This window comes from Nasonia vitripennis, chromosome 4 (assembly GCF_009193385.2).
Source record: "Nasonia vitripennis strain AsymCx chromosome 4, Nvit_psr_1.1, whole genome shotgun sequence".
NCBI lineage: Eukaryota > Metazoa > Arthropoda > Insecta > Hymenoptera > Pteromalidae > Nasonia > Nasonia vitripennis.
In genome coordinates, this window is record NC_045760.1 from 14893279 (window position 1) to 14912136 (window position 18858).

General features: G+C 44.6%; 1 protein-coding gene across 2 annotated transcripts in view; it reads left to right on the forward strand.

Moving 5' to 3' along the window:
• The window catches only part of LOC100115759 (phosphofurin acidic cluster sorting protein 2), a 41503-nt gene that overhangs the window by 17208 nt on the left and 5437 nt on the right, over window positions 1–18858 (forward strand). Inside the window, exons 2-11 of one of the 2 annotated variants that reach the window (XM_031929602.1) lie at window positions 7408–7711; window positions 8893–9174; window positions 9475–9574; window positions 11232–11387; window positions 13336–13440; window positions 17160–17449; window positions 17528–17733; window positions 17814–18161; window positions 18250–18647; window positions 18735–18851. In XM_031929602.1, the coding sequence (XP_031785462.1) occupies window positions 7408–7711; window positions 8893–9174; window positions 9475–9574; window positions 11232–11387; window positions 13336–13440; window positions 17160–17449; window positions 17528–17733; window positions 17814–18161; window positions 18250–18647; window positions 18735–18851 (2306 nt within the window). The remainder of the gene's footprint in view (window positions 1–7407; window positions 7712–8892; window positions 9175–9474; window positions 9575–11231; window positions 11388–13335; window positions 13441–17159; window positions 17450–17527; window positions 17734–17813; window positions 18162–18249; window positions 18648–18734; window positions 18852–18858) is intronic. The other variant, XM_031929603.1, reaches the window with a different exon arrangement.

An 18858-nucleotide genomic window follows, 5' to 3' on the forward strand; every position in this document is an offset into this window, starting at 1 on the left:
TGAATTTAAAATATGTTCAACAAAATAATACAAATATTCAAAAATAAAAGTAATAATTAAAAAACTTAAATAAATAAAAAAAATAAAGTAATGCGGGCTTTGTAATAAAGACAGTCCCAACCCTGTAAAACGCATAGACCTTTCATAGGAATCAATAAAAAAATTGCACAGTATAAACCATATTATCAGTAATCAGTTACATTATTTAAGTGCACTGAAGTAAAAGTAAAAAAATAAAATTTAGCTTCGTGATAAAATGCAGTGGATCAAAATTCATAAAAATAGCCTCCTCTAGATGTTCATTTTTTAACCGCGTAAAAAAGACATTTTGGATGGTTTTTTGAGGTTAGGGACGAGCGCTTGAGGTATCGGTAAAAAAGACGGCCGGTTTCGTATTCAGCAGCACAATATACATAAAAATATTCTCTGTCAATAATTTTCCTCCCGTCGATCACAGGATAAACCTCTCAACTGCGTGAAAAAGCAATTTTGGGGGTGTTTTTTGCGGTTAGGGGCGAACGCTTGAGGTATCGGTAAAAAATACCGTCGGATGTTCAGCAGCTCAAAATACATGAAAATAGTCGTTGCTTAGAATTTTTCTGAGCCCCTGTGATTTCTGACAGCTTGATCATTTCGTAAAGTAGTAATTTTTTAAAGTTAGGGAACGCATAGCTCCGACTGAGAACAAAATTTAAAAAAACGCCCCTCACTAATTGAAAGTACATAAAAAATGCTAAATTTTCCATATTTTAAAAATTTTTTAGATCAAAAAGAATTTTGGGCAGAACTTTGATACGTTTGACGTGGAACGTCCCACATATATATATATATATATATATATATATATATATATATATATATACACACACACACACACACACATATAGCGTGTTCACGATCCACCCTCTTCTATCTCTTTTTCTACCTACGCGCTTTTTTTCAGCTTCACTTTATGATTCTCTCGCTTCCAGCTGGCGGATTCTCCTAATTCTTTGAATAGAGCGCGTATCGCGCTTGCTCCCCTCTCAAATATATATATTTTTTAATACTCCCGGATTTTCGCGTTCCTTTCGCGCGAATACTTTTTTGACGCGCGGCTTTGAAAAGTTGATCGAATAACAAACGCTGCGCGAGAGAAACTGCGATAAAAGTCAGCCGGTTTATTTAAAGCGTCGGCGGCTCTGCTGCTGCTGCTGCTGCAAACAAACCCTCCCGCTGCTCTGTGTTGTATAGCGCACCAGATTCGTTTATTTTTCGTTTCCTGATTTTCTTTCGTCTATCATAGCAGCTATAGCCGATGAAATAAAACTCGTTGATTTAAATAAACGCATGTGAGCAACAGGAAGGAAAATCAGGTTTGGATCAGTATAGGCATCTCAACCCTCTTCCCAGCGCACAAGAGCTGCGCGAGAGCAGTGGAGGCTCCGCGACAGGGTCACATTCGCGTTATCGAGGGAGAGAACGAGGAGGTGGCTCATAGCGCCGCGCGTGACGATAAGACTGATAAGACGAGAGTCTTATTAGGAGGTGCGCGCGAGAAAATCGATTTCACGCTGTAGTGGAGCGAGAGCGAGGAAAAGCAGCTGTGCTGGCGGAGGACGCGCGGGGGTTGCTGCATGATATGCTACAGCTATAGGAGAAAGAAAGAGCGTGGAATTTTTCACAAATATAGGTGTGAGAGAGAAAAAGTTTTCCACATTTTACACGTAATTATACGCGAATCGGCAGACCAATACACATCGCGCTATTTTCTTTTTTGATCGAACAATCTTGAGAGCGAAGTAGGCGTGCATTGTCGGAAAGTTTGAAGCGCGCGTGGGCGTTCCTTTCATGAAATACACTCTCACGGCTGCGCAGGAGTCTCTCTCTCCCGCAAATTCAAATCATTCCAATCTCCCGCATCAGCTATACTCTGTCATATACTATAGAGAACACAAAGGAATTCATACGATTTTTCCACCTGACTCTATATCTAGCCACCCACACGCGTCCGCCCTGACTGTCCTCCTCTCCCCAATAATGATCCCGACGCACGACGACTCTGCTCAGCTTATTCGTGTGCTGCAGTACAGCCGCATATCGATTGTCAATTATCCTTTGCGGCGGCAGAGCGGAACTATATACAGGGAGCAGCGCGTGTACGCTCGATACTTTGAAAAACTTTTTCTCTCTCGCAGCTCGGAACACACGCACGCGTTTCGCTTATCTGCGAAAGTTCTACAATGTACGTTCGACGCTGCGCGGGGAGTGTAAAAAAAAGCGAGGGGACTCGGAAAAACTTTCGCGGAATAACACACTTCTGTATACGACTCGAGATAAATCAGAGATCGTCTCCTGTGTCGGGAAGGAAAAATATGTATATGAGAGATTCGGTAACAAGGGGGCGATTTACATTTAGTCGGTAAGGAACGGCCGCTGCTTTAGATTTCGAGCCGGGATAACGAATTTTTTACGGCTCTCCTATACTTACGCTTCTTTTATCTTCAAGCACACTCGAGCATAAACAGATCGATAGTCGGAATCGTCGTGGTCGCGCCTACTCGAGATACCTATATTATTAACGCGAATCGTTATATACATCGCAAGCATACTTCGAGCCGACGTTCGCCTCGTAAATCATCCGGTATAACGATGAATAAAGCCGGGCTATTAAAATCCCATCCGAAACGTCCACTGAGCCGTCGGCTAATCAAATAGCCTCGGCTAACTCTTACGGCGGCCTCAATGAAACGTCGATCTGCCTAATTCCCTTCGCTTACGCAACGCGCCCCCACCCCCGTATGCTAGTACGTCTCATTCAAAGAAAGGCCTGAATGAGTGACGCGCGACTGCTTACGCATAATCGTCGCACACACGACGCCGCGCCCTAGGCGCGCAAGATATCTAAAAAAAGAACGACACACGCGCGGCCATTCACGCAGAGGAAAAAAACTGCCACTGGCTGTACTGTATAGGCAGAAAAACTCTCTCTCTCTCTCTCTCTCCCTCTCTCTCTCTCTCTCTCTCTCTCTCTCTCTCTCTCTCTCTCTCTCTCTCTGTGTCAGAGAAGGGAAGGAAAGCACATACGCGCGAGAGCCTCCGACGTATTATATCGATTCAATGTCAGCGACCGACCTCTCTGCTCTCCTACCCGTCGCGCCTGCACGGCCTATAAGCGCTCGCCGGCGTCATTCAGTCTAGCAGCGCTGACCACCCACACATATGCCACTCGTTCTCCTTGCAATATTACTCTCTGCCAGGTTCTCTTTTTCCTCTCTCTGTCTCGCGCGCGTATACGAGTGCAGCATACAGTGCGGCGAGAGGGAGAGGATCTCAAATATTTATGCGAAGCCTCGGTATAGCTCCCGCACGCGATTTACCTATACCTGCGTTGCGTCGCGTGCGCTGTTAGCGAGGAGGACTTTGACGTCTCTTTGTGTATTATGAGCTCCTAGCTCTCAATACTGTGTCCGTCGCATCTACCCTGGTTTAATTACGTCGGGGCTGCATAGTTTTTTTTTTAAAGGATTTGTTTCGTTATGTGGGTATAGAGTATGGTTTGAATGTGTTCAGTGTGTGGGTTTCGGCGAATTCGGAATTCAGCGCGTGCGGATCGAATTTTCCGCGCGCGATGTTTGCCTGCGGGGGCGATGAGCGGTTATATAGGGTGTTGTATACGCCACTCAGAATTGATACGCATTCTGCGCGAATTTTCTCTGGGCCGATATATCGACCGGCGTGATTCGATTCTCTCGCAGCGCTGAAAACGTAATCAGGGGACATAATCAATATTCGCATCGCCTCTATACTCCCCTATTATTACTTTATGCAGAGTATTGTTGGAGCAAAAGAGAGCGTATAGAAATTGTATCAGTGACGTACGTCCCTCGCGAATATCACGTTATTATTTTTTTTTCGAGTGATAATTTCCTCGCGTAAAGCCAGCCGAGCAAAAGTAACGCCATACGCAGACACCAGAATACATATCTCACACTTCGACCACATCCACCCGCTGCTCCACTTTCTCTCGCGTCGTGCGAATCGAATTAGACGCACCGGCGTGGTGCAGAGAGAGAGAGAGAGAGAGAGAGAGAGAGAGAGAGAGAGAGAGCGAGAGAGAGAGAGAGAGAGAGAGAGCGAAAAAGAGATGAGCGCGCGTATAAAAATTAAGTCCGCGGTCTCTCTGCAGCCCTCATAAATAATGCATCAGGCTGTCCGAGAGGGCGTGGAAAAGCGTCTAATGCCCGTCCATTCATTTCTTCCCATCCCTCTTCCCCCGGATAGAGGAGTGATACGTGAGGGAACGAAGGCTCTGTGCTGTGCCTGGTGTGCACGTTTGTGTGTTGCGAGCAAAATGTGTGACGGATGGGACGTGGCGCTCTGAATGGGGATTCTGCATTTTTCATGCCGGATATAAGTAATTCTGCTGCTGCTGCGTTGCTTCTTTTTTTCTGATGCGCGGCGTTTTGTCGGCACGGAGAGCTAGAGAGGATAAAAAATTCAAACGCGGGATTTCGTCGCCGCATATACGACGGCAGGGCTGTGTAATATAATGGAATGACGCGAGGACGAGTATAAGAGAGAGATTACAAGCGATTAGAGAGTTGCTTTCTGCTCCGTAGGATACAGGAGGGAATTTTAAATACCCGCGATGGGATGTAAGTCGCAGAGCCTGAATTTCGTTAACGAGAGTCACCTTGCCCTGGAATCGTCGAAAGAATTTGAAAAACGTAACGCGTGTAAGTATAGCGCGGGGACGAAAAAGTTTCGTATTTTCTTAATCCTTATACTGCTATAAAGCTCTTATAAAATCATCACAGCTCTTGTGCTCCACTTTCTCAAGACACACTGCAGTAGTAAACAATTTACCAAAGTACACGCCGGTAACTGTTATAATCCCTCCTGTATATAAAAGGCGCGCGCGCGCGAAAACGCCCGCGGACTAAGTCGCGAATTAAGTCGCGCGCGGCGCAGGAGGAAACCGCCAACAAAAAGGGCAAAGAGCTCTCGCACCGGGGCTAATTTGTATAAAGCCGACAAAGTTGCACGTATTCGCGGATCAAAGAAGACCTTGTGCGCAAGCTAAACCGCTGCGGTTGATGGCGTTGATTCTCGAGGACGCGACGCCTCTTGCAGGCGCGCGAATGAAGCAAGCGCCGCGAAAGTACAGGTATAAAGAGAAAAGGTCGGAGCAGTAAAATCGTCACATTGATCAAAACACAGAAACTCAATGGGACACATCTGTCTCTAGGAGTGGTGGAAAGAATCGAACTTTTCGTCGAGGGTGGGAGAAAGTTTGACCTAAATCGGAGGCGTGGATGGATGGCTTTCCGAGTTAATTAGGGATCGAGAGCTGAATTTTTTATTCGCTGCGGCAGAAAAGTTCGTCCTCGTTTTTTTTTGTAATTAGAATGTATTGCCAAGTGGTTCTCGCCAGCTCTCCTGTCGTAATTTCGAGCGATGATCATCGAAACGAACGTGCGGCTGTATACGTTTCACTTACACCACATCGCTATTTTAAAAGCATTCGCGACTCGCGGCGTAAATAGAATCGCGCTCATTAAAAATACACGATCGTCGCGGACTTTTCTCTTATTTCAAGTTTATATATAAAAATATCGATAAAACGCGCGCCGCATTTAAAAAGCCTCGATTATTAATGTTTTCTTCTCAGAGATATAACGAACCAACGTGGTCTGTATATACATCCCTGAAAAAAAAAAACCATGTACCATCTCATCCCGTCCAAAAGGTAAACACTGATGGCAACAGCCCCCCGCAAACCAAAGTCAAGTGGACTAATCTCCGCACCGCGCAGCGGGGAGAAATATTTATAAACACACCGCTCGACGCGACACCCTCGATAAATCCCCGACGACCTCAGCACCTGCGATGAATTAAATAAAGAAGATATAAAAAAAAACAGACGGCACAAAAAGACGGAAGCCGAGTAATCCGCGCGCTCTGCGTAAAAAAAAACAAGTCTCCGGAGAGCCTTAATTTGCGCGCGCGAGCTGATGGGAGCTATTTTACGCGAGCAACGGCGAAGGAAACACGTATATAAAATATCCGCGTAGCGAGGGCGTAGGCTGTGCGCTGTATAGGGATGGGAGGTTGGAAGACGGAAGTGACGTATAGTTCGCGCGTGACCCAGTATACGAGGACTGATAAAGGAGATGGGAGACTGCTGGGATATAGCTTTTGCAACAGTGGTGTGCCTGTGTGTCGCTGGATTTCTCAAAGGAATTATCGCAGCGTAATCGACTTGTGTATTAAACTTGTAAGAGTTATTGCCGTGTGCTATTTTTGTACAACTTGTATATAAATCACATTTTAGCACAGGGTTCGTCCACGCCATTTACGCCCCCAACAGCATCACTATAGAGTTAAAATCGAAAGAGAGAGAGAGAGAGAGAGAGAGAGAGAGAGAGAGAGAGAGCGAGAGAGAGAGAGAGAGAGAGCCGTTCTGCTCGAATACAGAGCCCGAAATAGAGCATTAATATTTGCGCTCAATTCACGGTGGGTATCACTTTCCTGTCGTATTCTACTCTCCAGTGCGGCGAGAACGAAACTTTATCTTTACCCTTTACTCACTACAGCCTAACCTGAATTATTCAGTCGCGCGCAAAGGCAAGCGATTTTCCGCACCAAGGAGTTCTCAAAAAGAGTCGAAGAAAAATACTCGCCGAGAGAGTAGTAAGCAGCAGCTGCTCCTGGTAAACCGCGACGACGACGCGCGTGCACTGCTGTTCGTTACGTGGGCGGCTCGGGGGTTGGTCCATGCGATGCCTATGTGTATGCACACCCTCGCGCGTGGGCATTCTATATATAGATTATAACCGCGCGTGTCGAGCCTCGCAATGCACTACGCGGAATCGGGCAGTAGCCTATGCGTATACTTTATATATTCTGCGTAGCAAAGTTCAAGGAAACTTGATAAACGTACACGTGGGAAATTTCGCAGAAGGTTACAATTCGCGTGCATCAGTATTATTGGAATTCGATGATGGGAAACAGTAGAGTATGGGTCGAGTTTGGCTTTTCGAGTGAGTTTTGAATACTGTAGACTACCCTTATGTAGAGAGAATAAAATGTAATTTTTGTACTCTCCCCGACAGGTGTGTGTCTCCGTTCAGTCTTAACGCGCGAAAAAAATCACGATTATAGTCCGCAACCATTAAGTGTCGAATAGGCACTCTCAGAAACATATGTATACGCGTCGATGATATGAAATAATTTATATGTGCCGAGAGAGGAAATGAAACTCACGCGCGTCACACCCGACGCTCTCTCGCTAATCGCTTTGCGTTAACTTTTCATCAGCACACACAGCTCGTAGCCGATCGATGAATATGATATGTATGATACTGTACACTGCGGCTGACCACATCTCGGCATTTCTACTAATCGACCTCTTCTTCTTTTCAGACTCTGCACGCTGACGCTCACGCGATTGGTCATCCTGCGGCCCTTGGGCGCCGACTTGGCTTCCGTCAGCATCGCCGTGAAAATGCAGAGCTCGAAGCGCACACTGCGCTCGAACGAGATGGCCGTGCCGCCGAGTGGTATGCTCGACACCGAACTCGAGCTTCAATTCGCTCTGCAGTATCCGCACTTTCTCAAACGCGACGGGAACAAACTGCTTGTGTTGCTGCAGAGGCGCAAACGCTACAAGAACCGAACTATGCTCGGCTACAAGACTCTCGCCGAGGGGGTCATCAATATGGCACAGGTGAGGCTTTTTTCTTTTCGAGGTTCGTTAAGGCCGATTGTCGAGGTCTGATGATCGCACGTGTGTGCCGTTATTAGTCGGCTGGAATTTCGGACGAGGTTCTGATTTCTGGGCTTTGAAATTTTGATGAATAATTTATTTTTCTACTTTGGTATTCATTGCGAGTGCGGTTGCATTATGCTTTCGTCCATTTTTTCCTGCGTCTACGTTAACTTTTTACAATCACTTTCAGCTCAGTTTTATCGTCGTTGCGTCACGAGTTATGGACTAAAGTATTTTATTTTGATTCTCCTTCGCTTTTTACCTTTTTTCTTCGATGCAGGTTTTTTTAATATACTCTGAGAACAGCTGAAAAATACCTAACTTAATGCAATTTCATTTTGAAGTGACATTTGAACGTTTTTGAAAAAAATTTCTCGTTCAAGTATCCGCGTTAATTAATATTGAAAAATAGAGAAAGTAGAGCATGATAAAGAGCTCGGGAAAAAGTATGTTTTTTTTTTAATTTTCGTTTAAAGCGTTTTCTACGATCGAACGGTAGTGCGAGTTTGAGCGATTTTCATTGCGAGTTCTTAATAATGGTAATAGAAAAACAACGTTTATCATTTTGCATCGATCGATGCTCTTTCCAATGGAAAATATCAAACACTTGATAATTTGCATCCTCCTTAGGGAATCGATACTTCGCTCTTTTGTCGTAACTTTACTGCATTAAAATATAGGTCAAACCGCGCATTCGATTAATTACGACACTGTTCGTTCGACAATCGCAATAAAGCGGTGCTGCACTGAGAAAAAAAGCTATTCGTTGGGGCTAGAAGCGCCTTATGAAGGCATAAAACTCTTCTATGATTTCACGGTGTACAAGCCCTTTTATTTCTGCAAAGCACAATCTTACAACGCGACATCTTAATTAAAAACTTTATATTAAATTGAAAAGTCGCGGAAGCATAATAGACGGAAAAAATCCAATTAGCGCTTTATCAGCTCGAGTGTTGGAAATAAAGACTCGACTCTATTTACGTTGAGCATCTCTTTTCCAATTTCATTTGCATTCGTAGATATTTTCAATTTAACACCAATCCCACATCGCCTAGTCTGTTTCGCTCCTATTAACATCTGCCGAACGAAGCAATTTCTGTACGGAATTAAATAACGACAGAAAATCACGACTCTTTCAGGTACTGCAGAAGCAAATGGACCTGGAGTTGGAGCTGGTCTCGGACAAAGCCGAGAAGTACGGTGGCCACTCGCTGGCGCGCGTCAACGTCGTGGCGCTGAGCAGTCAGCCGGTGGACCATGATAAAAGACTGATGAACGACCCGAATGAGCGTCTGTGCCAGGAGTTCAGCGATGAGGAAGAGGAATTCAGTTCGGAGGGCGAGGCCGAGGGCAGCGATAGCGAGCCCACCCTTGAAGTGCACCGCAGGAAAAGCCGTACCAAGATGCCAGCTAACGCGAGGGTAAGCCCACTCGACCTTGTCCCGCGCGAGCTCTAAAAATATGACACGAGTGAGAAGATAATTAGTTATTCCGCCGAAGGGTGCGCGTGACCTTGAGATGTTTCTTCTAAAAGGAATCGGTTTAAAATTCGATTACTGCTTCGCGGCAATTAGGCCAATTGCTCTTTGGATTTCGCACGGGGATAACAATCCGCCCTGTCCGATCCCAGAGTGTCAAGGGCGGGAAGAACGGTTGTGTGTTGGTCAGGCGATGCCAGAATGTAATTTAATTTGCTTCTTACATTTTTTTTGTGATTTCAGCAAAGGAATCTAAAGCAGAAATTTATCGCTCTGTTAAAGCGGTTTAGGGTTTCCGAGGAGTTGGAACACGATCAAGAAGAAATTAGTCAGAAAATATCAGGTTGGTTTAATCGATATCTGTCGTGACGTCCCTCGCGCGAGCGCGCACTGGCTCAAACGAACTTTAGCTCCATCACGTTTCCGGGCCTCTTACCTTATTATATGTGCAAATACACAAGTTGGGTGTCGGAATTTGCGAATTGCAAATTGAGGGCACGCCTACCAGACCAACTTTTTTTGGTTCTTTGGGTCATCTGGAGTGAGAAAATTCCCGCGTGCATCGCCGATCGCTTGCCAAACTTTTTTTGCGGGGCAGTTTAAATTCTCTTATGGGAATTTAACACGAGCAAAATTAACAAAAACCAGGAAAAGGCCACTTTTTGTCTGGAGGCGCAATTTAAAAATGTGTTTTAATAGAATCAAAGTATCAAAAAAAAAGAACTAATTTGTGGGCTGGTGGGTTAAAAATGGTTGCCTATGTCAAAAGTTGTCTAGGCTTGAAAATGGCAAAAGATCACCAAATTTTCGATTTTTTACGAAAATCAGCAATTTTTCCTATTTTTAAAATCCTTACAACTTTTGATCCGAGCGTTCAATTTCGACCATCTGGGGCTCAAATTGAAGCTCTTTTCTTCCGATTTCGTTTAGAAAATTTAGAACCGACACTTTTATTTTACGATCAGCTATATATATGACGATGAAACTGGTCAAAAAACGGCCATAATTGATAGGCATATACATAGCTCATTATAAAATTAAAATGTTAATCCAAATTTTTGAAACAAAAGTAAAAGAAAAGAGCTTCAATTTGAGCCCCGGGTGGTTAAAATTGACTGATCGCATCAAAATTTATAACAATTTTTAAAAAAAGAGAAAAATCGCTTATTATAGTAAACAATTTTAATTTCCGTGATTTTGTACTATTTTCAAGCCTAGACAAATTTTGACCTAGGCGACCATTTTTAACCCACCAACCCTCAAATTAAAGCTCTTTTCAGATACCCCGATCCTAGTAGAACAGATTTTTGGATTACGCTTTCAGACACTGAGTGGGTGAAGTTTAATCATGATTAGTTTTTTCTCAATGTTGAATGCCCATAAGAGAACTTCAACTGCGCCACAAAAAAGTTTGGCAAGCGATCGGCGATGCACGCGGGAATTTTCTCACTCCAGTGACCCTAAGAACCAAAAAAAGTTGGCCTGGTAAGCGTGCCCTCAATTTTAAATTCTCAACTTCCAACACCCAACTTGTGTACTTGCACATATAATAAGGTAAGAGGCCCGGAAACGTGATGGAGCTAAAGTTCGTTTGAGCCAGTGCGCGCTCGTGTACTGTCGGTCGTGAATTTGCACATATATGTACGCACTCTCGAAAGAAGAATACTCTGCCGAGAGCCTACTCGCGTTTACCATTATCGCCGGCAAACTATAATGGACTAACCGCTTGGCAAGCCAAACAATGCCTAAATCAACTGCAGAGAGAGAGAGAGAGAGAGAGAGAGAGAGAGAGAGAGAGAGAGAGAGAGAGAGAGAGAGAGAGAAAATATACATATTCCTCGCGTCGTCGGCATCGTCCAGCCGTGTCGCGAAACTATCCGGCGCTCGTCTCCAAGCGCGATAACTGCATCGGAGAACAGCCTCTCGTTGCATTATTCATCGCGTTTTGCACGACTATATGTATGCGGCGATCGTCAATATAATGAATATTTTGCATTCAGGTGGCGAAATGGAAATCGAGGAGCTGTTCGACGAGCTGGAAGACCTGTCGGACAGCGGACCGGAACTGGACACGATGTCAGTCAGCAGCACGCCTAAGCCGTCGCTGCGCCCCTTCTTCAGCTCTAGTCGCTCCCTCCTCGCTCCCCCGCACTCCGGTAAGTCCTCAGCTCTGATCGACATACACACGATCATCTTACAGTTTCATCGTACAATCATTGCCCGAATATTATCGTCTATTCGTTTTTTTTACTTTTTTGTATACCTCTTATCGTTATCTCGACTCTCATGCTTATACGTATTATATACATATTATATATATTTATAGACATATACACTCGAGTGATCAAATTACGTACAACGGTACATGTATGTCGTACTTTGTTCGCTCAATCCATTCATTCCTAAGTATAACAGATTTCTTTTACACAAATCGCGTTCATTATAAAGCCGAAGATTTACAATCGCCTGCATTCTGGGACGTTATAGATTACGATGTAAATAATCTGCCCTCGTAGTAAAGTACGGCGATTCTAATCTCTAGTAATATAGACGTCATTTATTTCATGTAATTTTGTAAATTAAAAATTGTTGAAGAATTTCAGTCTGTCAAAATCTTGCAGCCCAAACTTGTTGACATTTTGGGTGAACGGCATGCCGTAACTGTTGAAATTTTCATACCTATCTTATTATATCAAGTTGAATTGAAATGATTTGTTCATATATCAGTAATATATTTGAAATTTTGAAGTTTTCCGTTTGAAGCCAATTCAAAAGTAACCGATGATGGTTGCATCGTTAAAATCTTCAAACGGAAATTCCTGTAGGCTCACGTGCATCAGTTCGAAAGTATATATTTTTGTTTATATGTGGTTTGGCTTATGCTATGTTTTGTTCGTGCGTTACGCATTTTTATTTTAATATACTTGCAGTTACGTATTTAAGTAGTATTTTACTAAAAAATCGTTTAGACTGTGGTACTTTTGTTTTGGGAAGTGGTATATAAATAATTTATACGATGTACTACAGCTTTATCATGAAATCAGTTTCGCATATTTGCTTTGGAAAAATGTGTAACACGCTCATAAAAATGTTACGCATTTTTCGCTAAATTCATCGTCATGTATATTATGTCAGTACGCTGAAATTGGGTACATAATTAGAACACAACATTAACACACGTAAACCTTGAAAGTATTTTCAGTGTTTTATTGAGAAATATCACTAACGTAAAATTGGTTGTAACGTTATCCAATTAACGTCACAGCTGACCGAAACGATCAACATTCATGTAAACGACATAAGAAGTTTTTCTAGCTTTCTTAGACAGTGAAATAATGATCGTATTGATAAGCTTCTTTCTCTCGAAAGCTCTGGCTCCAGTTCTTATTTACGGAATCAACTTATATTTAAACCTTCTTTACATAAGCGGCGGATTTCATGTACGTAATAAGTTTTAAATGAGCCTTCGCTTAAACATGATTCTAAACCAATTTTTGTAAAAGCATTGCTAATGTATATAGGTATGACGTTACAACCTTGATGTCTCGCGAAATTCAGTTCACAAAAAAAAGGTATAGCGCAGAGTCAAACTGGAACGGATCCACTTTTGAAAGCGTTTAGCTCATTTTTGTTAAGCGTTTGTAAATTGGATGAGCTCCAAATTTTTATTTCTTTGCTGCATAAGCTAGCGCAACTCGAGTAAATCACATCTTTTTTCACAAGTTTCTTGAATTACGTAATTCATAAATAACTCATTTCAGTTCCATCTTGACACTGCGAGCCTGCCACAACACGCACACACACACACACACATACACACACAAAGCAACAAATTTACACGAATATAAATGACGCCTTCAAAGACACAACAAACGAATGCCCTTAAGACGCATTGAGCCGTGTATACACACATATATAGCATCATAGTAATTAGAGAGAAAAAGACACAAACACAGACACAGAGAGTCCGATGAGAAAGAAAAGCCTGCGAGAAAACGTTAGAGAGGCCAGTGAGACAAAGACAGCGGCAAAAATGAAAGAAACGAAAACTAAGTGAAAGTCTGGTGGGTTGGCTTTGCATTGTTGCATGGTACGATTCGATAGTAGTAACCAGCGAGGAGACTGGGAACAACTCGGTGGCGGCGTCAGCCACTCAACTCGCCCCCGGCCAGCCCAAGGAGAAATCGCGTGTCGGACACACAACCCCAGGTACGTAGATACGAAAACTGATAGTTAACGTCTAGCCGAACCTCACGCGAGTTGATTTTGTGAACGCCTGTATGCATATATGTATTACACTACTACAGTAGTGCGCTCGCGTCGGGTCTTATAAAAATGTTGCCAATGTATGTATATTACATCTATACATCTATACATATATATATATACAACGCGATCGTCTGACGAGAGCGTGATACTTCGGGAGTTTTGTGAATGAGTGGATGCTTGACTTTACAGTGCACACCTCTTCTTCTGTTCTTCTCTTCTTTGTTATTCGGGCCTGTGTTGTATCGATTTGGAAGCAGAAGAGCCGCCTTTGTTCAAGCCGGACGCTAACGCTTATTGAAAATGTGATTGACCATTATGGTTCTACTTCTAACTGAAGCTCATTGGCTTTTTTCTCGAATAAGGTGAACTGTTACAATTGAATAATTGGACTGCTTTATAATTGCTCCCCTTGAAGAATGTCCATTAGCCGATGACGTTAATTGGATTCGTGAGTCATTTGAAGAACTATGCCCATAATTCAATTATGCGTCTTTCTGCTGTCTCGCTTATACTTTTGAAATATATTATTATTACCTATTCAAATGCGCAATAACGCTCCTTTCGACTGAAAAGATCATTACTTTACCAAAGACGTAGATGCGAGCTAGAATATTACGTACGGATTGCGCTTGTCCGCGGTAATATTAGTCCCTTTATTATACTCTCTGATTTGGCAAGCTATTAAATTAAACGCGGGTCGTTTCTACCCCCGTTTGTTTAAAAGTCACGACTCTCTGCAGTCACGCAGGTTTTATTAACTTTTATAGGCTCTTTGGCATATAAAAAGTCAGAAAATATTTGCTCCAAATCTCTTGATTTTCTTCTGATATTTATGATTCTGTATTATCAACAACCTTTGCTTCCAAATCGATATACGAATAACTCATATTTCTCTCAACAGATTTTCAAGCACGACATTAGAATCTTCTCTCTTTTTTCCTTTCAACCCTTAGTTACTGTCCTTACTGTAGCTTATTATATAATTACACATGGTGTTCGTTGTGAAATTTTGAGTATACCAGCACGCGGTATAGTAGCTCAATACAACGCAAAATCACGAGAATCTAATTAGAAAACACAAAGTCTGCTCCGAAAGCAACCAATTACCTTTTCCGCCATGATGTTCCGTGAGTACTGTCTTCTTAGAATCGCGCGTTGTTCAATTCAGTTCTCAATTTTACTGACATTGTGATATTATGTGAAACTGCTAAGAAAAAAAAATGACTAAAAGAAACTATTCCATTGAACCTACAACAACAGGCCACTCTTCAACGGCGACCGGCAGCGTCAGTAGGAGGTACAACGAGCAGTAGATAAGGGTTAAGAGAGCGAAAGAGAAAAGAAAAGGGCGAAAGGAGGCGAGAAAGAATAAGAAAGACGGAGTAAAGACTAATTCGCTCGGAGCGATTGAGGAGAGACGGTCCCATTGATGAAAGACAATTTTGTAGATTGGAGAAGAAACTCCAGCGGTTGATTGAGCTTAAGCCAAAGAGAACGAGAGAGTCTTCTGCTACTACCTATACACACGATCGGTCGGTCTCGATGCTCGGAGAGTACGTGAGTTGCCTCCGGAGAGACGGAGAGAGTATAGGAGCGTAAAAGCTCTACCTCTCTCTCTCTCTCTCTCTCTCTCTCTCTCTTCGCGAGCTTTTACGGGCTCCGCGCAGGAATATTGACTGGCACGCTTCTCTCCCGCTCTCCTAGGCTTTTCCTCGTTGAGCCGCCACATACCTACTCTCTCGCTCTTCTCCTTGCATTTACCGGAAAGGGAGCCGACGCCGTTGCCACAGCGTTATTTCGCGTGAGCTTTAATGAATATGCATCGAGACGTGTCAGTTTTTGAGAAACAAAAGCTGGATATACGCGGAGCCGTCGCTCATTCATGACTTTCTTTATTTTTGTCTCCTTTCTGGTGCGTTTATTATTATGGATTTGTCGGTTATTGAAATTTCGTTGACGATTATTATCGGTGTTTCTCGGAACGAAACCTCTCTCTGTTCGAGTTTATTAACGCGTATAATGCTACAGAATTTTTTTTCTTCTATTTACTGATCGTACGCGTCGTCTCTCTGGATAGAAAAAATAACCATTACTGCCACATACCAAAGTGCAATTATACTATATACTATTGTTATTATAAAATGAGATATTTGTTGTAAAAGAATTATAAAAACTAAAAACTCGAGAAAAAAAAGAATATACTCTCACGCGTTCTCGTATACCTTTTATTTATATAGCTACTACAGAAGAGCAAATAAAGTATTTTGGAAATCTCGACGCCTTTGTATTTATTTTTTTCTGTCTGCCTGTCTGTCTGTCTGTGCCCGTCTATGTGTATTCGCGAGTGCGTGTGATTGAACGCGAGTCCATGTGTGCCTTTCCCGCGGAGAGTTGATCAATCGATGCGATAGCGAGAGAGGAAGAGAGCGCGTGCATGTATCCACGAGTCTGCTCTCTCTCTCTCTCTCTCTCTCTCTCTCTCTCTCTCTCTCTCTCTCTCATCCTTTTTTTCTATTTTAATACCCTATCTATCTATCTCGCTTTCATGTTGTCTGCCGCAGACTCTCTCTGTCTACACTTATGTACGTACGTATTCTTTTACTCTCTTGGTTTTTTTACTATATCTATATCTATATATATATTTAAATGATCTCATTATTGTCGCTATGCGATGCTACCGCTTGTGTTTATAATATATAGTCAACAGCTGATCTCTGTGCCTTCATTAGCCTTTGTTACGTTTAGTTGTCATGTGCATAAACTCTGTTTAAGTTTCTTTCGTTATAAACGCATTCAAGCGATTGGGTTGAGTAATTACGTGGAACAGCAGTGGCGACGAGTTTGTTGACCACGTCTCAGTTTTATATTCATTTCATTACTGTTCTGTTGAGTTTGCTACAGCTTGTATAATCATGTACATTTTTATTGAATTGACAATTCAACCGCAAGCTCGATACGTTGTTATTACCGTTATTTTCATTACTATGTGCACCTTGTCACTCGATGTTCGTGCGTTACAACTTTAAGCCAGCGATTAACAAGCACTCGTTGATCTCAGCAAGTCCCGAGCCGAAGCAGTTCTTCACTTCACTCTTCATTCACGTCGTAAGACAGAGTATGAGATTTCTTTCCATTCAGACACTCCAGCCCACTCAAGTTTCATTCACGTATAATAGACTACTGTATAACACACACGGCTCCTGAAAATGTTCAAACTCACTCTCCTCCTGACCGGATAGAAGTGGTTTATCGTGGAAAATCGTGCTCTCTCTCTCTCTCTCTCTCTCTCTCTCTCTCTCTCTCTCTCTCTGCCTGTACACGCTTCAGGGCTTTAATTTTGAATCAAGCTCGCACAAGACACTCAGCACAGAGCTTTCGCAGCACAGAGCTTTCGCAGCCGAGAGCACGGAATTTTCCCAGCAAAAAACCAAACTATCCCGCGCTTCTTTCTATCTCTTTCTATATAGAGTATCTCTGTATAACACTCACACTGTGCGTCCTCGCGAACTTCTCTCGCTAAAAAAGCGCCGCACATAAGAGGCACATAAGAGAGTAGAGAAAAAAGACAGCTACGAGACAAGAACGAAAGAGAAGGCGGAAAATGCAAGCTGCATTCTAACGGTGGTGATCTGTTTGCGAACCCTGGGGGGCTGTTGCAGAGCGCGGCGTGGACCGACAGAGCGACGACAGCTCGCGCCGCGCCGACAGCGACTCGCACGCTGAGAACTGGACGGACCACGAGGCCAACGATCCGGCGCCGAATAACGCGCTCGCGGGCTCGCCGCCCAAGACGAGCAGCGAGCAGCAGCAGCACAAGGAGAAGAACGAGTCCGGAGACAGGAAGAGCAGGCTCTTCGCCAGGGACAGGGGCACGCCCGGAAGCAACAAGACCAAGAAGCACAGCCTCAGCGTCGACCTCAAGCCCGCCAGCGATCTCAACAGCTCCGAGGTGAGTATTGCTTTTGCCGCAAACTTTTGCTACGCATACGATGAAAGCTCAACGTCGCGCTTCATCTCTCTGTTGCAGCCGAGGAAGGCGTTGGTGGAGCAGCTGAGCCGAGTCCTGCCGGACGACTCCCTGCCGGAGTCCGTAGCCCTGGTGTCTCTCTCCGATCCCGGGGGCGCGGTCCTGGCGGCCAGGTTACAGGAGCGCAATCTGCGCGTCCTCACCACGGCCTCGCCCGCCGACGTGCGCGCGACCTTCACGTGCCTCATCGCGCGGATACAAAAGTTGTGAGTACCTGTACATACATCAGCGTGTTTCGACAAAAGCAAAGGCTGCGCACGCTAATGAGCGATTTGACGAATTGCAGCTGCAACAGCTCGGCCAAGCCTCCGGCGCCCATCAAGGTGGTCATAGCCGGCGGCGACAGCTTCATCAACACGGTGCTGCGCCACTACGTCGACCTGCTGAGCTTCAGGCCGCCCGACTGGATGCACTACCTGCGCTTCCTGGTGGTGCCCCTTGGCTCGAACACTCTCTCAAGGTATCTGGCCTCGATCGACGCGAGGTACGCCCTGCTCTTCGGCGACGAGTGGCGGGAGCTCGCCGAACGCGAGGGAGCCAACGCCAGCGAGAGCGCCGCAAGGGTGGTCGAGTACCTCGCGTCGTCCGGGACGACGCTGCAGTTGCCCATCGCCGAGGCCATGGTCACCTACAGGTCAGTTGTGGATCGGCAGAAGGATACGCGTATAACGAAATGATTCTTGAGCTTGACTAACTAACGGCTTTCCTTTCTCGCGCGACAGAGAAACGGACGACAGCAGTCAGATCTTCGTGCCGTTCATAAACGACGTGCGCGTCGGCTGTCCCGACAGTAGTGCCTCCGCCTCGGTCGATCTCGACGAGGGCGGCGTCACCACGTCGGGCTCGCCGCCGTCGCTGCCGCCGGCTTCGCTGCCGCTGGGCCCGCCGCCCGGTCGGCTCACACCGCCGAGCAGCCCCAACGTCGGCCAGCCTCGGGACGGCTGGGAGCCCGTCGAGCTCCAACTAGACTACTGGGGCAAGCCCGCCCTCGGCGAGAAGGGCAAGAGCTCGCTGAGACAGGCCTTCAGAGTGCTGCACGTGCAGAGACTGCCGGCCTTTGGCGAGCCACCTGGACAAAGTCTCTACATGAACTACTTGACCAAGGAGAAGAAGCAGAAGAGTCAGTATTTTTATTTTATTTTACTTCTCGCACCGCTCGCCTATTTTTCTCCGCGCTTGCAATAAACGTTGTGCGTTTTTCTTTCAGTAATGAGGCTTGGCAAGAAGAAGGAGAAGGAGAAAGAAAACGAGCCAAAGAGTCAGCAGGTCGACGGCGTCACACGGCTAATATGCTCGGCCAAGACTCACAACATTCCACTGAGAGGTAAAGT